This window comes from Petaurus breviceps, unplaced genomic scaffold (genome assembly GCF_028583685.1).
Source record: "Petaurus breviceps papuanus isolate PSGF00001 unplaced genomic scaffold, PetGlider_PUasm1.0 90792, whole genome shotgun sequence".
Taxonomy (NCBI): Eukaryota; Metazoa; Chordata; class Mammalia; order Diprotodontia; family Petauridae; genus Petaurus; species Petaurus breviceps.
Window position 1 is genome coordinate 2933088 of NW_027187347.1, and position 24432 is coordinate 2957519.

The 24432-nt window shown below is 39.0% G+C and overlaps 1 protein-coding gene across 9 annotated transcripts in view; it reads right to left on the reverse strand.

Moving 5' to 3' along the window:
* Positions 1-17193, reverse strand: part of CD47 (CD47 molecule) — an 86874-nt gene extending 69681 nt beyond the window's left edge. For 5 of the 9 annotated variants that reach the window (XM_069069803.1, XM_069069802.1, XM_069069801.1 and 2 more), the window contains exons 1-2: positions 16370-16660; positions 5938-6285 (exon numbers count right to left, since the gene is read on the reverse strand). In XM_069069803.1, the coding sequence (XP_068925904.1) occupies positions 5938-6285; positions 16370-16415 (394 nt within the window). In that variant the 5' untranslated portion in view covers positions 16416-16660. Of the gene's footprint in view, positions 1-5937; positions 6286-16369; positions 16661-16745; positions 16926-17043 lie in introns of those variants that run through there. The other 4 variants (XM_069069795.1, XM_069069794.1, XM_069069798.1 and 1 more) reach the window with 4 other exon arrangements.
* Between the last annotated feature and the right edge of the window lie 7239 nt (positions 17194-24432).

The window sequence follows — 24432 nt, forward strand, 5'->3', positions numbered from 1 at the left end:
GTTAAGCATAATTAGCCCTTTGCAACCTGACTGGCTGGGATACACACCTCAATTTAAGATGTCCAAAGTTGACTTTATCTTTCCAACAAAATTTGTCTGTCCTTTTCTTGATTTCCCTATTTACTATTAATTGAGAGGGACAGATTTATAGTTGCTGTGAGGAAGACTTCCCAAATAATGTCCAAAAGAAGGATGAACTGCCTTGGAAATGAGTGGATATCTCCCCTTGATATCTCCAAATAGGGTTGGCTATTGAATTGTGGAGTGTTTTTGTTTTCAGATACAGGTAACTAGATGGCTTCTGAGGTTCTTACCAATGCTGAGATGCCGTGACTCTGAGGAATGATTTTTGCTCCAGATACCTATGTTCAAACCTCAGGGTCATCTTTGACTCCTACCCATCCTCAAGGCCTCAATTTAATCATATCAGTTCTCTAAAGTCTCTAGCATTCATTTGTCCCTTTTCACTAATACTGTTACTTCCCTTGTCCAAATATCTGTCACCTGAAATACTTGTAAGAATCTCCTGACTTCATCTCTCTTCCCACAATTCAACATTTATTAAGCATCTACTCTGTGGAAGTCATTTGTAGGCCTTACATCCATTACTATATTCAAAATTAGATTTTTCATGTATAAATCTTACCACACAGCTATACTAATTAAAAACCTTTGATGACTGTCACTACCACCACCACCAAAACCAGACTCCTCAAGGACTTCTACAATCTGGCTCCAAACTACCTTTCCCTGCTTCACCCTACTTTTCTTCATGACTACACATTCTAGCAAAATCATACTTGGGACTACTCAAAGAATGTCATTTGACTTTTGTACACACAATTGCCATCTCCTCTATAAAACCTCTCTTAATCTCTTCTCCACTACTGACCCCTGCCAGAAGTCATGATCCCTCCTACCTCACTACTATAATAAGCACACTGTATTGCTCTTACGTGTTTATATTCTGTACTGTAAGATGTTATCTCAAAGTTTACCAAGAACTTCTTAAAGAGACTCTCTTGAAAAGAGTGTGTCTTCTTTTCTTTGCAAGTCCTTTGTATCTGGCATGGTATTTTGCATATAGTACATACTTACATGTCAAACTGATTCCTGACCCTGCAGAGGGCCTGTTTGTCCCAACACCAAGACCTCTCTAAAATTCAAGATGTATGTAAATTTGACTACCACTATCTCTTATTTCTGGTAAATGGGGACTAGATGTTAAGAAGAAAAAGTTATTATAAGTAAGAAGGGCAGAGGATTGTATCTGAAGGGTAGAGGCTGTGGAAGACAGGTTTTATAAATTATTTCTGTACCTAGGCATCAGGATAACTCAGCATAATAATTATCTACTACATCCTTAACCACCATCATGCCTCAGACTGATGGAAATAGCCCAGGATCCTGAATAAGAGGCTTGGGAATAGCAATGTCTCCCTGCAGCCCAACCCTGAAAGCCATCATTAATTGAGAGAAATCACTGTAGCAGAAGAGCACACCTTCTTTCTTAACACCAACAACAACGGCTAAATAACTGCCACCAATAGAAAGTAAAAACAGGAACCCTGGGAGTAGAAGCACAATTCAGATCACAGGTCCTGCTTCTAGCCCAGCCCTCATGGCCACTATCTGGAAAGAAACCTGTAGAGAAGGAGTTAGCCATCCCCCACCAACTGTGGCACACAGGGCAGGCCAGCTGGTCTGGCTGAAACAGTAACACACCATGAGAGAGTCAGGAGGCAACAGGTACAAAGCATTTCAAACTACCACAGAAACTCTGACTACGCTGAAGTAGATAGCCCAGGACCATGAATTCAAGGTCTTGAGAACAGCAATGTTTCCAGTGTAGCACCTCAGTCATTATCCTGGGATATAACCTCTGTAAAGAATGCAGCCTGGCCACTGCAGGTGCTGACACCACATGGACTGAAGTCCCAGGGGAAAAAAATTCTTTTCACCAAAGTCTCTGGCTCTGTCAAATGGTTCAATAAAAGAATTGATATGATTTTATCATACATCATATGACACTAAAGAAGAAGCATTACCATCTGTTTTGCCACTGTACCCTAAGGACCATGGGACATTTTTATCTGCCTTGTAGCTGAAAACTTCCATATGTGTTATCTCACCTATTACAATGTGATCTCTTTGAAAACAGGGATTTTAATTTTCTTTCTGTATCTCCAGCATTTACTTACAGTGCTTTGAACATAAGTGCTTAATAAATGTTTCATTCATTCATTCGCATAAATTGTATCCAAAATAGATGAGGTATGGGTTTATCTGATTAAAAATTCTTATTGAGAATGTTCAAATAGATCACCAAGTTCAAACAATGAGAATACAATAAAAATATACATCTTAAAAATTATATTCAACATAATTTAGTCTGATTCAGAAGGTACTTCATACTACTTCAGCCATTATAAATATCAATTATTATAAAGTTATGCATATATGCACATATACACACATGTGTGTGTGCATATGTACACATATGTATATGTACATACATGCACATGCATATTCAAAAGGTATATCTTTCCTGAAAGAAAGTAATATAAAAACAACTTTTTAAAAGCTACTCTAGATTTTTTTTAGCTTTCCAAATGTTTGTATTTCTGAGGAAAAACAATTCAAGATATATATTTCATTTAGTCACTACACTACCATAAGTTATTACTTATTATTATAAAAATAACTAAATATAATGTAATATGTTTTCTACATTTCATGGAATTTTTTCATATATGGTATTACTCTATTATTCACAAGTTCATCAGCTCTAATTCTCTTAAACATAACTTCTACTCTCATTTGCACCTTTAATTATAGTTATACAAGATGGAAAAAAGCTATGTATAGTATCCCCAAAGTCCATAATTGGGGTTATTTCCCTATCAAATAAGTTCTCCATGCTTCGAAGCAAGATACCATCTACTACATATTTAAGAGCAAAAAGCTGTATTTTTTCATGAAGTTACCTTAAGATCTTAAATTGAAGGAGAATACAAATCCAACAGATTTCAGAAATAATTTAGGGTAATCTCTTTGATAAATGAGGAAAAGAGATCCCAAGTAAAATTATTTTAACCCAATTCCAACATTCTTTCTGAGACACCACAATATTTTAGCAACATGGGAGGGAGGGAACCCAAAACATTAATCAGTCAGAAGATCTGAATTTGGTGCAGTAACTTACTTAGCTATCTGATTATGGAAAAGTGGTTCATTATTTTGAGCCTCAGTTTCTTCTCTTGTATTATATGCCTAACAGAACTCATAACACCTACTTAACCAAGTTACTGAAAGGTTTTATAAATCTTGAGGCAACATATAAATGTTACTACTATATTTTCATTTAATGAGTTAGAAAAGGGAAGGCTCTAGAAGTTATCCATTTTTATCTAGATCTTTTAAACCTCCTCTCAAATTAAAATGAAAGTTGTGAAAATAGCATTTCACAGTTCATTCATAAATCATCAAAGGAATATTAAATTGTTAAAAAACAGTTTAATGAATTCTAATTCTTGAAAAATTATCTGAAGTATGTGCACATATATATGTATATTTAAGTTACAGCATAAATCACACAGATGACATAAAATTATATACATGTAAAAAAATATATACATACTGGGGTGATGTAGGAAGGATGTATAATAACACCCTCTTTTCTGCCCCCAAATTCAGTACATTGCCTACCTCAAAGAGCTATGAGGAAATCTTTTTGGAAATGTTTATTAACATGAACTACTCTGACCTTGCCTTGAATCCTAGCCAAAACTGTATTCACCCTTTGGTCCCCTTCCACTTCCTGTCTACAATTCTACCTCCACAAACCAGCAAGCAGCGACCTCATGCTTCTCACAGTTCTTAAAAGCCATCCTTACAACTTCACTGACCTACCTTTACCCAATCTACATTCCCTTAAGTAATCCATGCTTCAAAATGTAGCTTTCCTCTTCTAGGCATCTTTCTCCCTTCCACATCAAACTCCCTAATCTCTAGGCCACATAATTCAATATCAGATTTAGTTATTAAAATGATTCCCATTAAAATGTAGTTGGCTTATGGATTTTAGCTCCTGGGGTATACTGTTGTTGTTGTTTAGTCATTTTAATTATGTCCAATTCTCCATGATCCCAATTGGGCTTTTCTTGGCAAAATGGTTTGCCATTTTCTTCTCCAGCTCATTTTACACATGAGGAAACTTGGGCAAACAGGGTTAAGTGACTTACCCAGGGTCACATTCTAAATGGAAAAAGATGTTTTGAAAAAAGAAATCCCTCTAGGTCCTCCTTGCTGCCTTGTCTGTGTCTTATCAGATCCTTCCTCCCTCCCCCCACCCATCACACAACCATTTTACTTGTCTAATTAACTAGAATATTCCATGTCAAATGATAAAATTCACTATGATGAGGTATATACAGCAGAAATAAAAATAAACAGTTGTTGTTATGGAATAATCTAATTCCGAAGTCTAAAAAACAATGGTTCTCAAAATCCAGCCCAGGGCCTTTCTGGTCTAAAAACTTGCCCAAAATACAATGATGACAGGCAATGACCAAGTATGACTGCTGAGCACTGATGATGAAGCTCGCTCCCCACCTCTTCCTGACAGAGAAGTGACAGACTATGAGTATAGAATAAGATACATTCTTTGACATAGCTAATGTATGAATTTGCTCTGCTTTAACTATGCATAAGTATTATAAGGGTTTTCCTTCTTTCTTTTATATACTTATTTTTTCAGTTTGGGAGCAGAGAGTGAGTGGATTATAGATAAAGTAGCCAAGAAAAAAATTTTAAATGATAGAAAAAGGAAAGGAAAGATCATGTGAGTGTTTTTAAATGTACAGAAGAGAACTGAAAGAATTAGAGACAAACAGGACAGCTTTGAAAGTTAGTTGTTAGATTTATTACAATATATGGAAATGTTAATTTTATTTAAGTTTGGAATATATTTTTTTTAATCTTAAAACAAAACCCACCCCCAAATAAAATGCAATGTCAGGATATACTCATACCTACTTAAGTTAGCCAGATAGTAAAGAAAGGAATTAGAAGCCATGAGAGCAAGGACTTCTGCTTCTTTTTTTACCCCTTGAACTTGGCATTGTGCCTACTATGTAGTAGGTGCTTAATAAATGCTTGTTGAGTAAATGACTTAACTGCTACAAACTCACTAATCATAACAGACCACTATAGGGACCATCAGCAGTGTGGGAGATGGGACGAAACAAGATGAAGTGTGGCTTCAGCTACTGTCTCAGCTGTTTCATAGGAAGAAGACACTTATCTTGGCTAACACTTGTAAAAGCTAGCATACAGGGAGGATGTGTGGAGAGAAAGCAGGAAGAATAGAAGCATGGAGAATGTTGACGAGGTTATCCTTCCCAACATCTGGTTCCTACTTTCAAATCCTACCCTCCATTGAGAATCCATAGCCTTGGCACCACATTTTTTCCATCAAAACGCAAAATTTGTAAAAGGTCAGGTAACTGAAAGTAGAATGTGGGTCCATGGAGAACTATAGTTTCTTTTGGGTTCTGCTTTGTTTTTTTTTTGGTGGTGACAAAAAGAAGTAGGTAAAGCAGGTAGATTTTCTACCTTGATGAAGTAATTCTGACCAAAAAGTCTGAGGGTCATTTGTCCAAAGAACATAGTCTTCTCAACTTAAATTTCATTAAAAAGCAAAACAAAACAAAACCATAGTGAGAGACCCAAGCGTACTTCAGTGTGATATGTCTAACAGGAAAGAAAGCAAAACTCCCAACCCTTAATGCTGTAAAACATTATATCAACATATATTATTAATAGCCTGCTTTGATTTCAAGGAGTTTTATTTCAAATTCATTCAATACTTGTCCTTATTCTATGAGACTTGATTTGCTGCAATATGAATAAAGTAGAAGATTTTACACAACTTACCTATATGATATCTTAACTCCACTGTTGTTTCCCCTTCTCTGTTTGATTCTGTAACTTCGCAAGTGTAATTCCCAAGGTCAGCATCACTCTTTTTCATGAGCAAAGAGGCATTTCCTTCTACTAAGAGCGAAAATGCAATTGTTGCACTTTTAAAATTATCACTGGCATTGTGCTTATTTTGATAGCCATCAAATGTAAAAATTTCTTTTCCTCTGTGTTTCCATTTTACATACATGACTTTCATGTCCCTTATCTCTAGATTATTAACAATGCAGGGAAGCACAACAGTTTCATTGCAAACAGTTTTTTCTACAAATCTGGTTGTATTAAATGTCAGCTGTGCAGAACCTAGAAAGGAAAAAAAAAAGCAACTGTTTTATTTAACTTCCAGAATTGTGCAGTGTATAATGCTGAATATGCTAGGAATGCTTATGATTAATGTTTTAATTGTTGACAAAACTAAGCAATGAGATAATGCAGCATGAGGCAAGACAAGCATAAACCAATTATTTTTTTTAACAACAGAACACACTGTTGAAGCTTCAAAGCATCAGTTTTTTCCATATTCTCTCCCAATAACAGAAAGTGGATCAAAATACATTTGGAGTGAAGGTGGGGTGGGGTAGGAATCAGGGAGGAGAATCGACTATTGTGCTAGGTCTTGCATATTTAGTATATGACTTTGAAAGCCACAGAGCAATGTGTGCTGCTGCGGGCTGATGACACATGAAGTGCCATGTCCTCACTATGAACAAATTCTGAACAGAAAAGCAGGCCAAGTATTATATTCAGCCTCAACTTCTATACACTTTCTCTAAATAGAACCTGCTAAACTGACATGAAGTTTATCTCTACCCTTATGCTACATTTCCAGGAAAGTGGCTGATCCTACTTTAACATACAAAATAAATCGGATGAATCACATCACGTCTTTCCACTAGGTTGGAAAGTCTTAGAATGCTAACAAAAAAAAAAAAAACTGATTCTATGTGGCTGTTTTTCACACTGCTAAATACAGACTGCAGTAGACATTTTGTATGCAAAGGGTTATATACAACTGAATGGCATTTTCCACCCCCACACTTCACTGAAAACTGTTCAGCAATGGATTTCCAAAATCACTGTTACAGGTATTCCTCCAAGTCACAGATTAAAAAAAAAACAAATTAGACCAAGAGCCATTCACTCTAATGAATGAGATATATGGTATCCAAAATTCCATTTTGACAAAATGTCAATTGATTCCTTCTAACAGAAGTTGGGAAGGAAAATAATAATCAGCCAGTAGCTAACCAAGTTATATAGATATTGTGAACAGAGGTAGCAGGGGTCCACCAAATTCTTCATGTCTTAAAAAGCCATTAGCCTCTTCCAGTATTTTTCAAACCTTTTGGTTTCAGAACCCCTTTACACTTCTAAAAATTACTGAAGACCTCAAAGGGAGGGGATTTATTTAAGTGAGTAATGTTTACTGTATTAGAAATTAAAATGTCTTAGTATTATTATAACAATTCTGACCTTCCAGATCCCCTGAGAGGATCTCTGGGAATCATAGGAGTTCTCATATCACACTTTAAGAACCAATAGTCTAGATTATTTATAACAGATGAAGAACTATGTTAACTGTTAAGTGAAAAACAAAGTCTCAATGCAATTATTCACACAACATAACACATTTTTCTTATAGCATCCTTGGAAAATAGTATCCCAATTTTACAGGTGAAAAAAAAAAAACCGAGGCCCAGAGCACTTAAATGACTTGACTAAGGAATAGCTAGTAGGTAGAACCTGAAGTTATATCATCTGACTTAAAATCTAGTACTTTTTTTCTTGCTGAAAAAGTGGACCAGTTCTCAACAGTATACAGTTGTTCCATTGCTAGTATCATAAAAAGTACTCAGTAAGTACTTGCTGAATTGTTGGATCATAGATTTAGAGCTGGAAATTACCTTAAAGGTTATCTATTCCAATCTCTGAATTTTTCGGGGGGGGGGGGCGGAGAAGAGAACTTGAAGGGAGAGAGAGACTGGTTCTTGCCCAGGCTGAAAAGCAGCAGCCACTTTTAATTGCCACGGTCTGACCTGCTCCATTTTGTCCCTTCTTACACAGCCTGGTGACACTATCTCCTCCTTTCTCAGGCCTCACCATACGCTGGCAGACTTAGTGTGAACACCCAGTAAGTTTTAGTCCATTGCAGTTTGACTCCCAAGCTCAAATGACCCTCAGTTGATCCTCAGACTCATGAGGTAACAGGGGTGACAGGCCAGTGACACCATATCTGGCTAACCTCTGAATTCTACAGATGAGGAAATTGAAGCCCAGCCAGGTTAAGTAGTTTGAGAAAGAACACACAAGTAGTAACAGAGCAGGGAGCTGAACCTGGGTCCTCTGGCTACAAATCCAGCATTGCTTCCATTGCTATTTCCTGCTGCTATTCTCATGACCAAATAGTACTTATAGACATGAGCTAAATACTTACTAGAGAGGTGAGGCATAAGCAACAGGATTGGCCTTGGCCACTGTGGGTAATTAACCACAATGATGGTAGACATAAGAGGCTGGTAAGAATGACTGAGGGAGCTGGCCAGTACTTACCTTTCACTTGAAGGTCTGCCTTCAGCGTTTTAAAGAGCAATGTTCTCCTATGTGGTCTCATGCTCCCTGCTTAATTTTTCTTTAATAGGACTATTTATCCTAGGTTCTTCTCTTATTTCTCCAATGCTAAATGGTACCTGTGTGCCAGATTTCTTTGTGGGTTAGCCATCCAAGGTCTAGGATTTGTCTCTCTGTGATTTTTTTAAACCTACATGAAGTTGGATTTCTCAGTCTCTCTACTCACTTTGGAATTCTTTTTTCCAGTTTCCTTATTAATTCAGAATTTTGTTTCCTAGTCAAGCATTTGTAAAATTATAACAAGGACTGAGAATCTGAAGACTTAGGTTCTATCCTCAACTTTACCACTTGCTAGCAATTTGACCTTGGCCAAGTTATTTAACCTGAGTCTCAGTTTCCTCATCTATGGAAAAGTAGGGACAAGATTTGCCTTGAATTCCTCGAAAGATCTTTGGAAAACCAAGAAAGAATGCATATAGAAGCTTGTGAATCTTAACAATGAAATACTTGAAGGCTCTTCTTTGGCTTAAAGGACTAAATTGTTGCTCTGGGGCTTTTGGCCCCTTAAGTCTCATAGTTGACCTCTTTCTCAGCTGAGTTACCAGGTATTGCTTCAAACATATGTACATTCCTAAGATCCTGGACCTCCATATCTCTAGTCCTTCAATTTCAGCTTTCCTGGCCTGGCTACTTCTTAGCAACTGGGTTTTAGAGAGAGGTTGCAGTGGTTCATTCATTCAAAAAACACTTAAGTACCTACTATAGGCATAAGGCTAGACACTAGGGATGAAACAATTACAAATCAGGCATGGCCCAGTATGTGAAAAGACAAAGATAAGAAAGTGACTAGGATACTGGAGAAATGAAGAGAACAATTTGTCCTTCGAAAGCTTAACTTTCCTAATATAAGTAAATGAGGAACGGTCTGCCAGCACCATAAAATTTAGTGTTTTTTCTTTAACTGATTTACAGGGGTAAGAGAAAGTAGCTTTAATTATATTGGATTATTTATTATAATCAGATAATTTATTATAACTGAAACAATTAAGCAGAACAAATGTCAATAAATCGAAAGCAAGACTGACCTGGGTAAATAATTGGATAATCCACCCACTAATAACCTGAAACTCATCATTAATAACTTTTAGTTTCTGCCTTCTCCACTGCCTAGCAATATGTCTTGAACATAGTAAGTACTTTATAAATTTGTTTGCTGAATTAATTACATCAGTGCTCTGGCTGAGTTATTAAGCAGCCAAAGGGCCCGATTTGGCTTTCCTTTCCTATGCCTTCTTTATTCCATCTTCAGATACAGAAGCAGTAAAAGAGAAAAAAATAGACATCATGGGGGAAAAAGTCAAAGAAGACCTGGATAATCACCAAATTATTTAACTAGTTTCTGAATATTCAAGATTTGGCAGCAGTGGTAAAAATTTTACCTAATCAGGCAGAAGTATACAAATGTAACTGACTATGGTGTCAGGATGACACAGAAGTATTCAAATGAGCTAGGAAAGAATTGTTAAAGCCAACTAATAAACAGATTGTGTGAAGGTCCAAGTATGCACCCTAGGAGCAACTCAAACCTTTCTCTACTACCATGAACCTAAAATTTACCCTGGAGTGTCAAAGGAAGCTCAGTGAGGTAGATTTACAATTGACAGACCTTGTTTATAGGTTTCCCTTCCTTACTCCTTACCTTAAGATTAAATGTAGTCATACCTACAGAGTCATTACTATTATAATTATTATTGACAGAGATGCCTGTTGTCTCTAGTCTCCTCAAAACTTATGGATTAAAATCCACTTGTTAGTAATCAATCAAAAAGGGTTTTTGGTAAGCCTTGATCAAGGAGCCTTTCTCTACTACTCCTATCAAAGCCCTGAAATTAAAAACATCTCAGAGAAATTATATAACAAATGGACAAATCTTTACTATTTGAAAATCCAGAGATGATTCAGCCATATTTAGTTTCAATAGCACAAATGTTCAGCAAGGCCAGACTTCCACAGCACTGTAATTATGAGTTAATTGTTTACTGTAAAGGTACAGGAGGGGTTGGTGGAGGTTCCCGATTCCCATTCCACCTTAGTTCTCTCTCTAGCCTCCCAACATCTTCTAACAATTTAAGCATTTAATGAATGTCAGTGATATAGAGTTCAGTAAACTCATATAGCCACCTAATTACTGCTGATTTGGAATAGATTTGTCCAGATGGAAAGATTTTCTAGAGTGGACCAGCCCTGCCTTGATATGTCAGCAGTAGAAAGTCAGCTCCCACTTAAGAGAAACAGATGGAGTCCGGACCAAAGAAAGGCAGAATAGAGATGAATTCTAAGGTTAATAAGGTTTCTCCTAATAATTTTTAGTCACTGTCTTCTTGGGAAACAGGAGAAAGAGATCTGGGATTGGTAGAGAGTGGCATCTTTCATTTCATTTGTGTTTTGAACACTTACACCTAAAATGCCTTTGACCTTTTGAATTCCCACTCATTCTTTAAAAAGCCTAACTGAAATGCCACCTTCTTCATGATGCATACCCTGTCCCTGCCCCCACCAGTAATTACTCTTTGCATCTTCTGACTACTACAGCACTCTGAATGCATATCTCATTCATCATATGAGTCAGCATTATGGTTAGTTGTATATGGGTCATAGATTTTATTAAACTGTAAGCTCCATGAAGATAAGGATCTTGTCTTAATATAAACATCTCTTCGCACAGGCTTCAATGAATATTTTACAATTTTGATTTGTTGAATAAATCTAATCAAAAGTTACTACATACACAAATAGGATGTGAAGACATAAAAGATGCATCATCACCACCATCATCATTGCTAGTATTTACATAGTGTCTTAAGGTTTGCAAAGCATTTTACAAGTATTATCTCATATGATCCTCACAACTGTGGGAGATAAGTACTATTATTATACCCATTATACAGAAAGGATTTGATGATTGAGAAGTGAGGAATTATTTACAAAGGAGAGTGGATGTTAAGCAAAAGAGGCTTCATAGAAGAACAGAAAGCACCTAAACTGGATTTAAATAAGCGATTTTCATTAATGTTTCTATCAGATCCTTAAGACATCTCCTTTTCATAAGGCAATTATTGTATAGGGTTAAAAGCATCACATTTATAACCAGAAGACCTAGATTAGAATCTCATCTCTGCTATTTATTCTATATGTGACCTTGGGCAAGTCATTTTCCAGCTATGGGACTGTTTATTCATTAGCAAAATATGGAGCTTGACTCTATGATATGTAAAGTCCTTAACACTAAATCCTGTGACCTTATGAACTTAGAAGTTAAGGTGGCACAATAACACAATTGTAGAACAAAATAAGTGTCAATATTTATCCAACACCCAAGAAAAATGGTACCATACTGAAAATTAGAATCCCAACACCTGTAGTACTAAATTTCTCGGTACTAATGACTTCAAATTATTCTCTGGCCCTCACTATGTCTTGAAATGTGCTGACTACACAGTAGCGACTCAATAAAAGTCTGTTGATTGATGAATGAAATGGAAAAAAGAATGAGACACAATCCAATGTAGATTAAACCTTTGCTTTTCTTCTCTACACTCATCCTCCCCCCCCCCACCAAAAGATGACTACATTCAAGAATGCACAATGGTCCCCTTTCCAAATAATTTTTACACTTGTCCAAAATCTCTGAGATTCCTGATGACATTCTAAAGGTTCAAGTCATAACTGGTATTGAGCCTTAATAATAAGTTTTGTTGCACTTTACATAAATCCTAACGTTACACACATCCTCACAACTCTGAGTTAAGCAGCATCCCCATTTTACCAACAGGGAAATCAAAGCTCAGGAAAGCTGAGTGACTCGTCCAAGGCCACATAGTTGTTAAGTGAGATAGTAAATACCTGAATCCAGGTCCCTTAACTCCATGTGCAATGCTTCCTCCTCTACATCACACTACCTTCATTTCTCCATGTTGCCAAAAAGCCAGAACATTACATTTTCTTTACTTCCATTCTACTAAACCCCACTTACAAGAAGCAATGTGAAATAATGGAGAGATTTTTTTTTTGGAATCAGGAAAAGCTGGGTTCAAGACTAGTCCCTAGAGGGAGCCAGGTGGCTCTGTGAGTTAAGAGCGCCGGCCCCAGTGTCCAGAGACCCGGGATTGGTTCCGGCCTCAGATGCTTGGCACCCACACAAAATAACTGGCCGTGTAACATTGAGCAAGTTACTTAACCCCAATTGCTTAAAAAAAAAATAGTCCCTAACTTAATTCACCTGCCAGCCCCTACCTAAGACTAAGACTAAATTGAGAAGTTGAACATATGGATTAATAGAGGCAGTTTCATGAGCACAAGGTGTCCAAAGCAATGAAAAATCAGATCTCAACCAAAAAAAATCCCATTTGCCATAAACCTATAAAGAAAAATCCAGGTCATGTTATTATAGGGAATATAATGTTTCTCTACATGGAATAAAAATTTTTAAACCTATTTTACAAAGTTACTATGAGGCTCAAAATATATAATATATATATAAAGCACTTTGCCAACTTTAAAGGATTACATATTAAATATAATTATAAACTTGTTTTTTGTAAAAAATAAAATTGCTAAACCAACCAGTTCTAACATTATTCTTCTTGTTTTTAACAACATAGAAGAAATGTCTGCAATAATGCATGAAGTGTTAAATATCCATCACATTACAATATGAAAATGCTTACATCAATATTCCAAAGATCAGTGATTTCACCGGTATGGGCAGAGTCTTCACCAACACATATCACCAACCCTCTAGGCATAGTAGATGATCTCAGAGTTACAAGGGCTGAAAAATTCACCACCCTGAGGCCAAGCTCAGAATTAACTAGGTTGGTCCTTTGGAAGACAGGTAGTCCATCATGGAGCTCATCATAGTCAAAACCTTTCCACTAGGGGTAGGTCTTGCCAGAGCTTGTGCTCAACTGACATAGCTTCTGAAAACTTACAGTCAACTCCACATCATGATTAAGACATTACTGCAGGACAAGAGAAATGAACTGAAAATAATATGTAAAATTTTGCTTTAGGTAATCTCAGTGGAAGGAAGATACTAAAAAGAATGATAAAACACATAACTATTATCACTAAAATAATTTATAATAAAGTCTTAGTACTGCAATAGCAGCATTAATATTGAGGAACTAGAACTGATGCTTTGTTGTGTAAATGACTTTGGAGCCTATAGATTACTTATCAATTTGAGGGGAAGCACCCATCTCTCATAACCTATCCTCTCAAATCTCCATTTCCAACTCAGTGGCAAAGATAAAACATCTGCCAAAACAGAGTTGACAGCATGAGTGAGTGTCCTAATGGCAAGCATGAAGTACAATCCTTTAACATTACCTCCAGACCACTAGGCCATCCTCAGAAATATACTTTTAAATAGGCATTTACTTCTTTAAAATGGCAACTCATGTTTAATAATATATTTCTTAGAGGAAAAAAGCCATTTGTTCCGAACAAACCAAATTACTTATTTTGTCCAGACAGTAAAGATTTTTTGTCATACATAACCCTGATTTTAAAAGCTCACAACAAAGAAAATTCCCAAACATGGCAGTTTATATACCTGTCATCATCTATTTGAGGTTTGTTTGGTTTATTTATCAATTCTGCATTAAATAAATGCTTGACAACAAGAGTAATGATGCCCTTTTAGAGGGAAGTGCAATAGATCATGGCCAGGCACAGAAATAAGGAAGAATAAAAACACATTTGTTCAGAGAAAATAACTCATTATCAGAGGGTGTATCTTGTAATGAAATGCCACAAGGTATAATGCAGCTTTATTGTACTTAGATTGTAGGAATTTTTAAGATCAGAATGTCTTGCTATGGAAGACACTGATAACTGCAGAAAAGTTGCTACACTACAGAAGAAAAAAAATTACCTACCCATTGGAAATGAAACTGAAAGCAAGCATATCGAAGTGTTAAGCACTTTGAATCTACGTATGTCGTGTTTGTTACACATTTGAAACAAATTTTATAGACACACTGTCTATAAAAACTCAAAACTTTCCATAATTCTCCCCTCCTCCACATCTCTTATGAAACTACATAATAAATGTAAATATATATATATATATGAATGTGGATAATTACAAATGAGTTATCTATTCATTAAAGCTGGTCCACAAGGGCCTTTACCTGGGAGCTACTTTTATAGTACTGGTTTCTAACAAGATACTCTGAAGTAAGAACACTATTTTTAAAATATTCTTTAATTCAACCCTTTTAGTAACTCAGACCAGCCCTGACTGAATTGTCTGAATTAACAATTGGTCTGAAATACTGATACTTTATATTACATCGTAATGCCTTTCTTTTAAATGAAAATTCAAAAGCACACCTTTTTGAAAAGATACCAGTGTGGAATTATTACAGATATGATGATTTTTAAAGCCAGTATCTGTTGTGATATTTCTAAAATGAAGTATTTGGCTATAAAGACTCTGGATAACTTAACTACTCCACATTGCAGGACCTTCATAAAAAGGAAAGTGAAACATATATACCGGAATCTTATATAAATATATAATCTTACATAAAGTCATACACACATTATCAACAAGACTTCAAGGGCAGTACTCAGTTCAGAGTCAAATTATTTTAGGTCTCCACAAATCAACTTCATTGTTGCTATTATTGTAGGCAGAAATGTATATTACAGTAAGAGTTTGCAAAAAGCTTAATTAACATAAAGAAACGAAACAGACCTTGGGTATGAAATGTAGCAGGAACTACATAACCGCTGATATTTGGATTACAAAGTGTTGTGAATCCCCAAAGCTTTGGGTCCAAGAAGTCTAAAACACGGGCTGGTCTGGTACTGTATCCCCATCCCCATGAAACTGATTTTTTTTTTACTGCTGAATATTATTTTTCCTATTTGGAGCATATGATGTGGGTAGTTTATTAAAGAATTTTCCAAATAAAAGTAACAGAGCTTGAGTGCAGAATATATTATAAAGTGGTTCATGGGGGGAGATGATCTGGGCCTCTTTATATGTCAAAAAGGCAGTCAGAGAAAGGTTTCTCTCCTAAGGGTGGCCAGGGCAATGAAACTTGGCTGTGTCCTTTATGTCCTCTTCTCTACTAAGAACATGTGAGGGGGGTACACTGCACAGACCCGGTTTTCCCCACTCCACCAGAATGCGTACTCCTCTGTAAGAGAGAGGCCCATGTTTTTCTAGTATTCCCCCCAATACATCTAAAGCATAGAGACCTGGGCGGGGGAGGGGGGAGGGAAGGGAGAGGGGAGAAGGGGAGGAAGAGTGGAGGAGGGTGAGTGCAACTATCCCCGCCCCCATCTCATTCTTTTGGGGGGGGGGGAGAGGAGTGGAAAATGAATGTTTTGACGTCTCTGGGGTGTCTGCATTTTGGAAGTGGAAGGGGGAGTTGAGACCTGCGTCTGCACTAGGGAGGGAGAAGGGAAACGGGGTAAGGGGATCCCTCCTAAGACGTGGCGAAGTAGGGGGTGGGGAGGAGATGGTCGCTCCCACGTTCACATTTTGGATGGGAAAGTGAAGGGGACGAGTGGGTGCATGGGTTTGTATAGGACACAGACGCCCGCCCGCCTCGCTCCCTGCTCCGGCCACGGCCACGGCCAGCACAGGGCGGACACACCCGCCGCCCGGCAGCCTCCCTCGGGGAGCAGCTCCCCGGGGGGCCGGCTGGCAAAGGGAGAGGCGACTGGGGAGCGGGGCTCGGCCAGATGCGGGGCGGGGGCGGGAGGGCGCTGGGTCCCGGGGAGCCGGAGGGACACTTACCGCCGCACACGGTGCCAAGCAGCAGCGCTGCCACCAAGGGCCACATCTCCGCGCACAGCCGAGACCACTGCAGCCTCCCCAGTGCCTCCCGCCTCTCCTCCTGCTCCTCCTCTTCCTCCTCCTCCTCAGGTGTCTGGAAAAACACGCCGCCGCCCGTCACCAGCAGGACCCCGCGCTGCCCCTGCCGCCCCAGCCGCCCCTGCCTCCGCCGTAGCTCCTGCTGCCGCGCGCGCGCGCGCTCCCTCGCTCTCCGCTTCCCTCCCGCAGCTGGAGCCCTTGCGGCGCGCACGCGCTGCCCCCCCATCCTCCCACACCACCACCCCCCCGCCCCCTTCCTCCAGCCTGGGCCGCGGCTGTCGCTGCTGACGCGGCGTACTCCGCTGCTCTCCACCTCCTTCCCTCCCTGCTTCCTTTCCTCGGAGCCCCGCGCCGCCTCCTCGCGCCTTCCCTGGCCCCCGGGGGGACGGAGTGCGCGCTGCTGCGGCGGCGGCAGCGAGGCCGGGGAGAGGGCTGCGAGCCGGCTACAGGATGCAGACGCAGCAGCTTCTGGGGCTCTGCTGAGCTGGCGGAGATGCTCAAGTGTTCCTGCCTCCCACCCTCTCCCAACTCTGCCCCCCCCCCCCCCCCCAATAAAATAAACTAGCAGAAACCAAAACAAAACCAAAGGACCACACCGCCGCACTCGGACCGTATTCTCTGCACTTTCCACCCCCTTAGGGTATTGTGCGTATGTTCACATGGCCGCTTTTACACTTGTGTCTTATTTTCCTTCAGCTTACGGAACCTTTCGCTCTCTAGCTTTTCTTCATCCGGTCTACTAACCGTATCCCTTCCCCCCCCCCCATTGTCTCGTGACTCCACCCATCCTCAAACACCCGACGTCTCCCCTCCTACCCCACTCCACCCCTTGCTGTTTCCTCTTTCTGACCCGAGCTCCTACGGCACCCATTGCACTCGCTGCCTGCGCTAGCTTCCTGTCCTTACTTCTTCTTTGTAATAAACCATCCGCTTCCTCACCTTGAACCTAGTCCCCTTCTGGTTTCCCTCTTCGGGATTCTTCCCTTTTCCCCTTACTCCTTTCCCGTACATAGGTGAGATAACCCTTGCAACATACACTCGCTCCCTCCTTCCAATCTCCTCTGTCCTTTATCTTTTTATTTTCCCCTACAAGAAAGAAGCCTTTTCCGATGCCGCTTAATACTGGTGCCTTCCCTCTGCTAATTATCTCCCATCTATCTTGTATATATCATGTTTGTACACAGTTGTTTGCTTGTTGTCTTACCTACACTGTTCTGAGATCAGGAATTGTCTTTTACCTTTCCTTGTAAACAATTAATAAATGCTTGTTGACTGACTATCGGTCCTAGGATGCCCTCTCTATTCTGTTCTGCCTTTCTTTTTTGCTTGTCTTTATTCCATCCCTGCCCCTGTTCCCTTGACTTTATCCACCTTTCCTAGACTGTTTCCTCAGCACCCCTGTTTTTCTGAAGAGGGTCTATCAGAAAAGTTCTTTCCACTCTGTTAACAGGATTTTTCCAATGTGATTAAAACTGACAGTTCAGTGGAGACTATAAGCCTGGACACAAACAAATGTGTTAGCAAAAGTATAGTGGAAACTCATTCCCTCAAGCACTGTTATTGAACATAGTTTATGACTGTGCCGTATTTGGGTTTAGCCATGATTGAAAAATGGGTTTAAATATGGCTCCAAGCTGTAATGTGGACAAGGCCTTTCAATGTGTCATTGAATCATATGGTACAAAATCAGTCATCCTAAAGCAAACACCCTTTTAAAGGTACCTTTAAAGTTTATACAAAAATGACGAACTCTCTTCTCAATAAAATGAGGTTTAGTGGGTTATATAAAGGTGTCCATGTGATTTTGTTCACTAGTTTAATTATATGTCTCTTTTCCACCTGCTCATCAGAAAGGGACTAATGCTCCCTTTTGTTCACCTCTTTTTTTCTCAATTCCCACTTCACCATGATAAAAAAAAATATTCACCCTACAACACTTATAATAGTAGCTGCTACCATTTCATTTCCTGTTGGTACTCCTGTTACTTTTTACTATATTATAAACAATTTATTATATGTTATATGTGTAAATCTGTTTCATCACTGGGTCTCCACCTTTGATACTGTTTTCTTTGAGGGTAGAGACAGGATCATACAGAATCATACCTAGACTTTTGGAATTGGGAGGGATGTGCCTTGCCCCCCAACTCCAACCCCTACCAGTTTCAGATAAGGAAACTGAAGCCACAAAAAATAGTCACTTGCTAATAGTCAAAGAGTTAGTGACAAAGTCAGGACTAGACTTCAGGTCTTTTACTATTCTACTGTATTTCTGTAGTAGCATTCACAGGCTAGCACAGTTTTAGGGACATAGTAGAGCTGAATAGATCATTACTAACAATTCTAATGCATTGAAAAGAATGTTGGGTCTGGAGTCAGAGGTCCTTGGTTTGAATCTGTGTTCTGCTGCTTAATGTCACTGAGACCCTGAGCTAATCTCTGTGGGCCTCAATTCCGCACATGTAAACCGGAGAAGATTCTGGAGAGTAAGTTGATGTCATGTGAGGTTCCTTCTAGCTCTAATTATATGATCCTAATGAAGACTAATTTCAATCAATCAATCAATACTCAATAAACATTTATTAAATGCCTACTATGTGTGAGGCATTTTGCTAAGTACAAAAAAGGACAAAAGACAGTCTCTGCTTTCAAGGAACTCATAAATTAATGATTTAGTTTACTTAAGAGGACAAAAAATAATTAGTGTTCTTAATACTCTGTTGGAAATTACACACAAATACAAAAAAAAAAAGTAAAACAGAATGTCCCTTATTCAGTATTGTGAACTCTTCCCCAACATACATAGGCAGCTGTCACATGGGTTAAAATCTAGGAAAGGAGGTTCCAAAACACTTAGAGCGAGATATATGAGTCAACCACCAGGTGGCACTCTGATTGAGCTTTCTTCACCAAGACAACTAGTCATTTTTGCTTTTGGGGGGGATGAAGGGGGTGAAAGGTAGGGGGATCATAGGAGGCTGAAAGTGACTTCTTTCTTACCCCCACATTGTAGCTTCCCAAAATTGAGCCTAGTAATGATTATTAGTATTAATTAGCATTAAAATGATAATTGCTTTAATTATATTGGCTCAGCCCCCAGTCCTTGGAATAATTCTCTCAATTACTTTTCCCTGTACCCAACAAATTCGGGCAAGCAACATATAAGCTACTGAAGCTTAATAATAGTGAAAGTAAAATTGACACACCCACCTAGCCACTTCCCCCACTACTCCCAGTTCATTGTTCTGTGCCAGGGATTTCTACATACTTCTGGGATTTCCAGATACTCCTAGGGTTTCATGGCATATGGGGTAAGAACAGGGTGGAGGCAGTTTTTCCCAAAGACAAAGAAAGGTGGAAAAACAGAACCCCAATAAGATCCTAACATATTGCTAGGCAGAATTTTTGCAGTTCTTCTGGGTTTGCAGCAAGCTCTGGGTTATGGCTAGTAAGCTTTTTTCTTGAGTCCAGTTTACCCTCTCCTAGTCCCACCAGTGTCACATCTCCTCCCAACCATTCTGTTATCAGCTTGCCCTGTCCAGGAAGTATTGATAGTTCAGACAGTCCCAATACATGCAAATCACTTCCATCCTCTCTGTATAATGTTCTTTGGAATATTGGGGGTGAGAGAGATACATTAGCATGATCTCAAGGGCAGTTCTTTAAAGCAAAAACATTCCAGAATCCATTTTGCTATTTTCCTCTCTGAATTTTCAGAAGTCCTTGGGAGATCCAGAGAGACAGAAAATGAGACAAAACTGTCCCCATTGAAAAAGCAATAGTGATAATATGAATGGTAGCCATAACTCTAGAAAGCTACCAAGAAAATTCATCAATTCCATTCCAATTATACAGTTTATTTACATACAACAGTGTTCCAGAGACTTTTGTGTACCTCCTACATTGGATAACTTGCTTTAAAAAATCCTTTCCATAAGACCCACCTCCAAGTGGGAGTATGAAAGTCAAGAAGTAACCCTGTGATAGGACTAATATATCTGCTACTTTCTCCACAAAGTAGATTAAGCACACCCTCTTTCTTCCCAACTCTGACAGGACTTATTGTGTTCCTACAAGGAAGCAAAATAGTCCCAGGTAACCTCTGACAGGCCCCTTTCTCTGATTCAGCTTGTTTTGTTTTTGCCTCACCTACAATATGGGATGGGCTTATGCTCCTCCCCCTTCCCTCTTTCCAAAGGAATTGGTTTTCCCTAAAAGAAGACAAGACTGTCTCAGGACTTTCTCCATCACTTAAAGGGATAAAAAATCTCAGCCATGTTGGAGTCTGGGCCTCTCCAACTTGGGAGATCTCTATAGACCCATGCTTTTGCTACATTCTTCCCTGATGACTAGACTGATTCCCATGTGGACATGATGGTAGCCCATTCAGAGAAGTTAAGTACCAAGGTCCTTTGTTAGAGCACAGTAAGCCTCCTTTTGTTTGATGACATATAAGTTCTTTGTTTTATCCCAACCTTGAACCTAAACAAAGAGAGTACTGACATTAGGCCTGACTGCAATAGCCTTCAACCTTAAGAGGAAGAGATTGGGATTGAGAGCAATAATGGACCTTCTGGGTCACTCTGTGGCCAATTTGAATATGTTCAATGGGGGAGGATGGAGTTGATCTGTTCGAATCCAGGCAATCTGCAATGCATCCTTTATTATCATTTCCTCTGTAGTCCCCTTGGGCTGTGTTATTCCCATCTCTAACAAAATTGGTGCAGTGGAGCACCAGAGTTGGAGTCAGAAAGACCTGAGTTCAAATATGACCTCAGACATTTCCTACTTGTGTTGTTGAGCACAACTCGTGTGACCCCAGGCAAATCCCTTAACCCTGTCTGCTTCAGTTTCCCCATCTATAAAATGAGCTGGAGAAGGAAATGGCAAGCCATTCTAGTATCTTTGCCAAGAAAACCCCAAATGGAGTCATAGAGTGTAGGATGCAAGTGAACAATGACAAAAAATATTTTCTAATTGTAAGGTACTTTAAAAAAGCAACTTCAAAACTATTTCATCTGTATTTGTGAATTTATCCTCACAACAACTAGGTAAGAGGGGCAAGGCAAACGAATCAGTGACAAAGCTATTTTGAGACCCAGGTTTGAAAACTGATTCCCAGCAACAGGCTCTCTCCATTTCTTTATGTTTCCTCTGATTACACTGTCCCTAATCACCAAAACTTTGCCATATGTTAGGAATGCCTGCCTCACAGTACTCATAGCTATTTCTCATTATTCAAGTTGGTCCTGAAAGTCTTGTCTTCCCCCAAAAGCCTTCCTGAATTGATTAGATGAGAGCTGATGGCCCCTGGTTGAATTTAAAACTTCCATAGTTTATCCCTGCCCTTATATTCTTCCCCAATAATAGAATCATTGCTGACCAAGCCAAATTGCTTCTACTCCTGATGTGTATTTGCAGTGAATATGTATTGTTTAGTCTACTTATGGATTCGACTGTTGCTCTGATTTTGTCATATTTATATTCTTATTTCCCTGGTATTCCGTTTTCTTAGATTGTAGGAAGTCAGGTCATGCTGTTGCCCAACAAAATTGTGCCTATATAATTCCCTTTGTGTAATACCTAATATAACATCATGCACAATTAGGTGCCAATAGTTGAATTTTGATGATTGTTTTCATGAAAACTAAAATAAAAGATTCTCACAGTGGAGCAGAATTTCCCAAAAGTAATTCTACAACTATTAGAAGTTTGAGGGACCATTAGGGCCTACCTTGTGAATGAATGAAGACAAAGGAAAGAAAAGAAAAGAAGAGGAGACGGGAGGAGAGAAGAGAAAGAAGAGAAGAGAAGAGAAGAGAAGAGAAGAGAAGAGAAGAGAAGAGAAGAGAAGAGAAGAGAAGAGAAGAGAAGAGAAGAGAAAGGAAGAGAAAAGAAAAGAAGGAAAGAGCAAGAGGAAAAGGGAGGAATAAATGAAGGAGGTATTTATTAAGTGCCTAATATGTGCCTGATATTATACTAAGTATTTTACAAATATTTCATTTGATCCTCACAAAAACCCTAGGAGGCAAGTGCTACTATTACCCCCATTTTATAGTTGAGGAAACTTAGGCAATTAAGAGGCAGCTAGATGGCCCAAGTGGATAGAGCACTAGGCCTGGAACAAGGAAGACTTGTCCTGAGTTCAAATTTTACCTCAGACATTTAATAGTGTGACCTTGGGCAAGTCACTTAACCCTGTTTGCCTCAGTCTCCCCATTTATAAAATGAACTTGAGAAGAATATGGCAAACCAACTCAGTATCTTTGCTAAGAAAACCACAAATGGGGTAATGAAGAGTCAGACTTAAAATCTAAGGCAATTAGAGGTTAAATGCCTTTCCAAGGGTCACATAGCTAGTAAGTGTCTGAGGCAGGATTTGAACTCATATCTTTCTGACTCCAGGTCCAGCAATCTATCCTATCTATCTGCTATGTCATCTAGTTAAGTGACTTAGCTCTTCCAATGCACAGCCTCTGGAAATCCAGTTAGTGTGGCACAGTAAAGAAAAGATGAGCCTTATAATCTGGAAGGCCTGGGTTCAGGTCTCTTCTTCTATTATGTGACTAAGGGCAAGTTATTTAACCTCACAGTGCTGCCAAGTCACTCTTTAAGAGTATGTTAGAGAGGAGTCTGATCTGCTTTAGTGAAGGCACTCTCAATACCAGAAATTCCCTACCCACATGAAATCACGTTTCTGGACCCTCAAAATTAAAAAAAAAAAATGTTTTAGGCTCAGTAGTCTTTTACTGATACAGAAGGTAAACCTGTTATAATTATGATCCTTTTAATTGTTATAAAACTTTGATTACTGTTTTAAGATAAGAATATAAGAAAAATAAGAAAAAAAGCCTTTCTGATATTAGTTATCCTGATAGCTACGAACACACACACAGCAGTGGTGTACATATGCTGTGATATTATATACATATATATAATATTATATTATATATAATGTACATATATTACATATATAATATATTATAATAGACGCTCCTCAAACTTCTTCCTGCCAAACACATTTTTAGCTCTGAAAAGTGAATCTGTGTGATATGACATTGGACAAGTCACTTTACCCCTTGTAAATTTCAACACCTTCATCTGAAAAGTGAGAGGGTTGGCTGGATTAGGTCATTTATAAAGTCCCTTGTAGCCTTAACTTTCTATCATTTAATTAAGAACCTAGACCTCAGCCACTTGACTGGAGGATTGGAATGCCTGAGGGAGTTTCCCCCCAAGTCTCTGCAATATAAGAGCCTCCAGTTTCAAATTGTATTTAGCAATGAGTGACAGATAATGCTGCCTGGGATGAAGGATATGTCTGGGCTGTGATCAATGGAGAGATGAATTTGTGCAATAGAAATAAACAAAAAAGGAAGGCTTGGGTGAGAGAAGAGGTCTCCTATCCACCCAGCTTAAGTCAAGGCTGAGTACAAGAACAGACAGTCTCAGAGGCAGGCAGTCTGTGAGCCTGAGGAATTTACATGGTCAATATTCTTCTATAGAAATGTGGATTCTGATTTCTATTGGGAGCATAGAGGTAGAGCTAGAAGAAGAAATCTCAGAGATCGACTAGTCCAACCTGCTCATTTTTCCAACAAGGAAACTGCAGGCAAGAAAAATTAAGTTATTTACCAAATGTCTCATGGCACCTAAGCCAGATTTAAGATTCAAACCCAGGTCCTCAGACTCCAGATCCATAATTCTTCCTACCAATAACATGGACTGCCTCTGATTCCCTTCCTGTGTGTTAACGCAAACACAAGTCTTGGTGTGCAGCTGGGAATCATAGTACCCTGTTATAACCTAATTGCCAAGGTGGCATCACTTCCTGCTGCTCCTGAGGACTGTTTATATAGGAAAACCACACCCTGTGATGCTTTGCTAGAGAGCATCAGAAAGAAAAAAAAACAACCTTGTCTTTTGGATAACATGAAATTGCAGAAGGTTTGTTTTCTGTATAGCAAATAGTATTCATGAGTCTC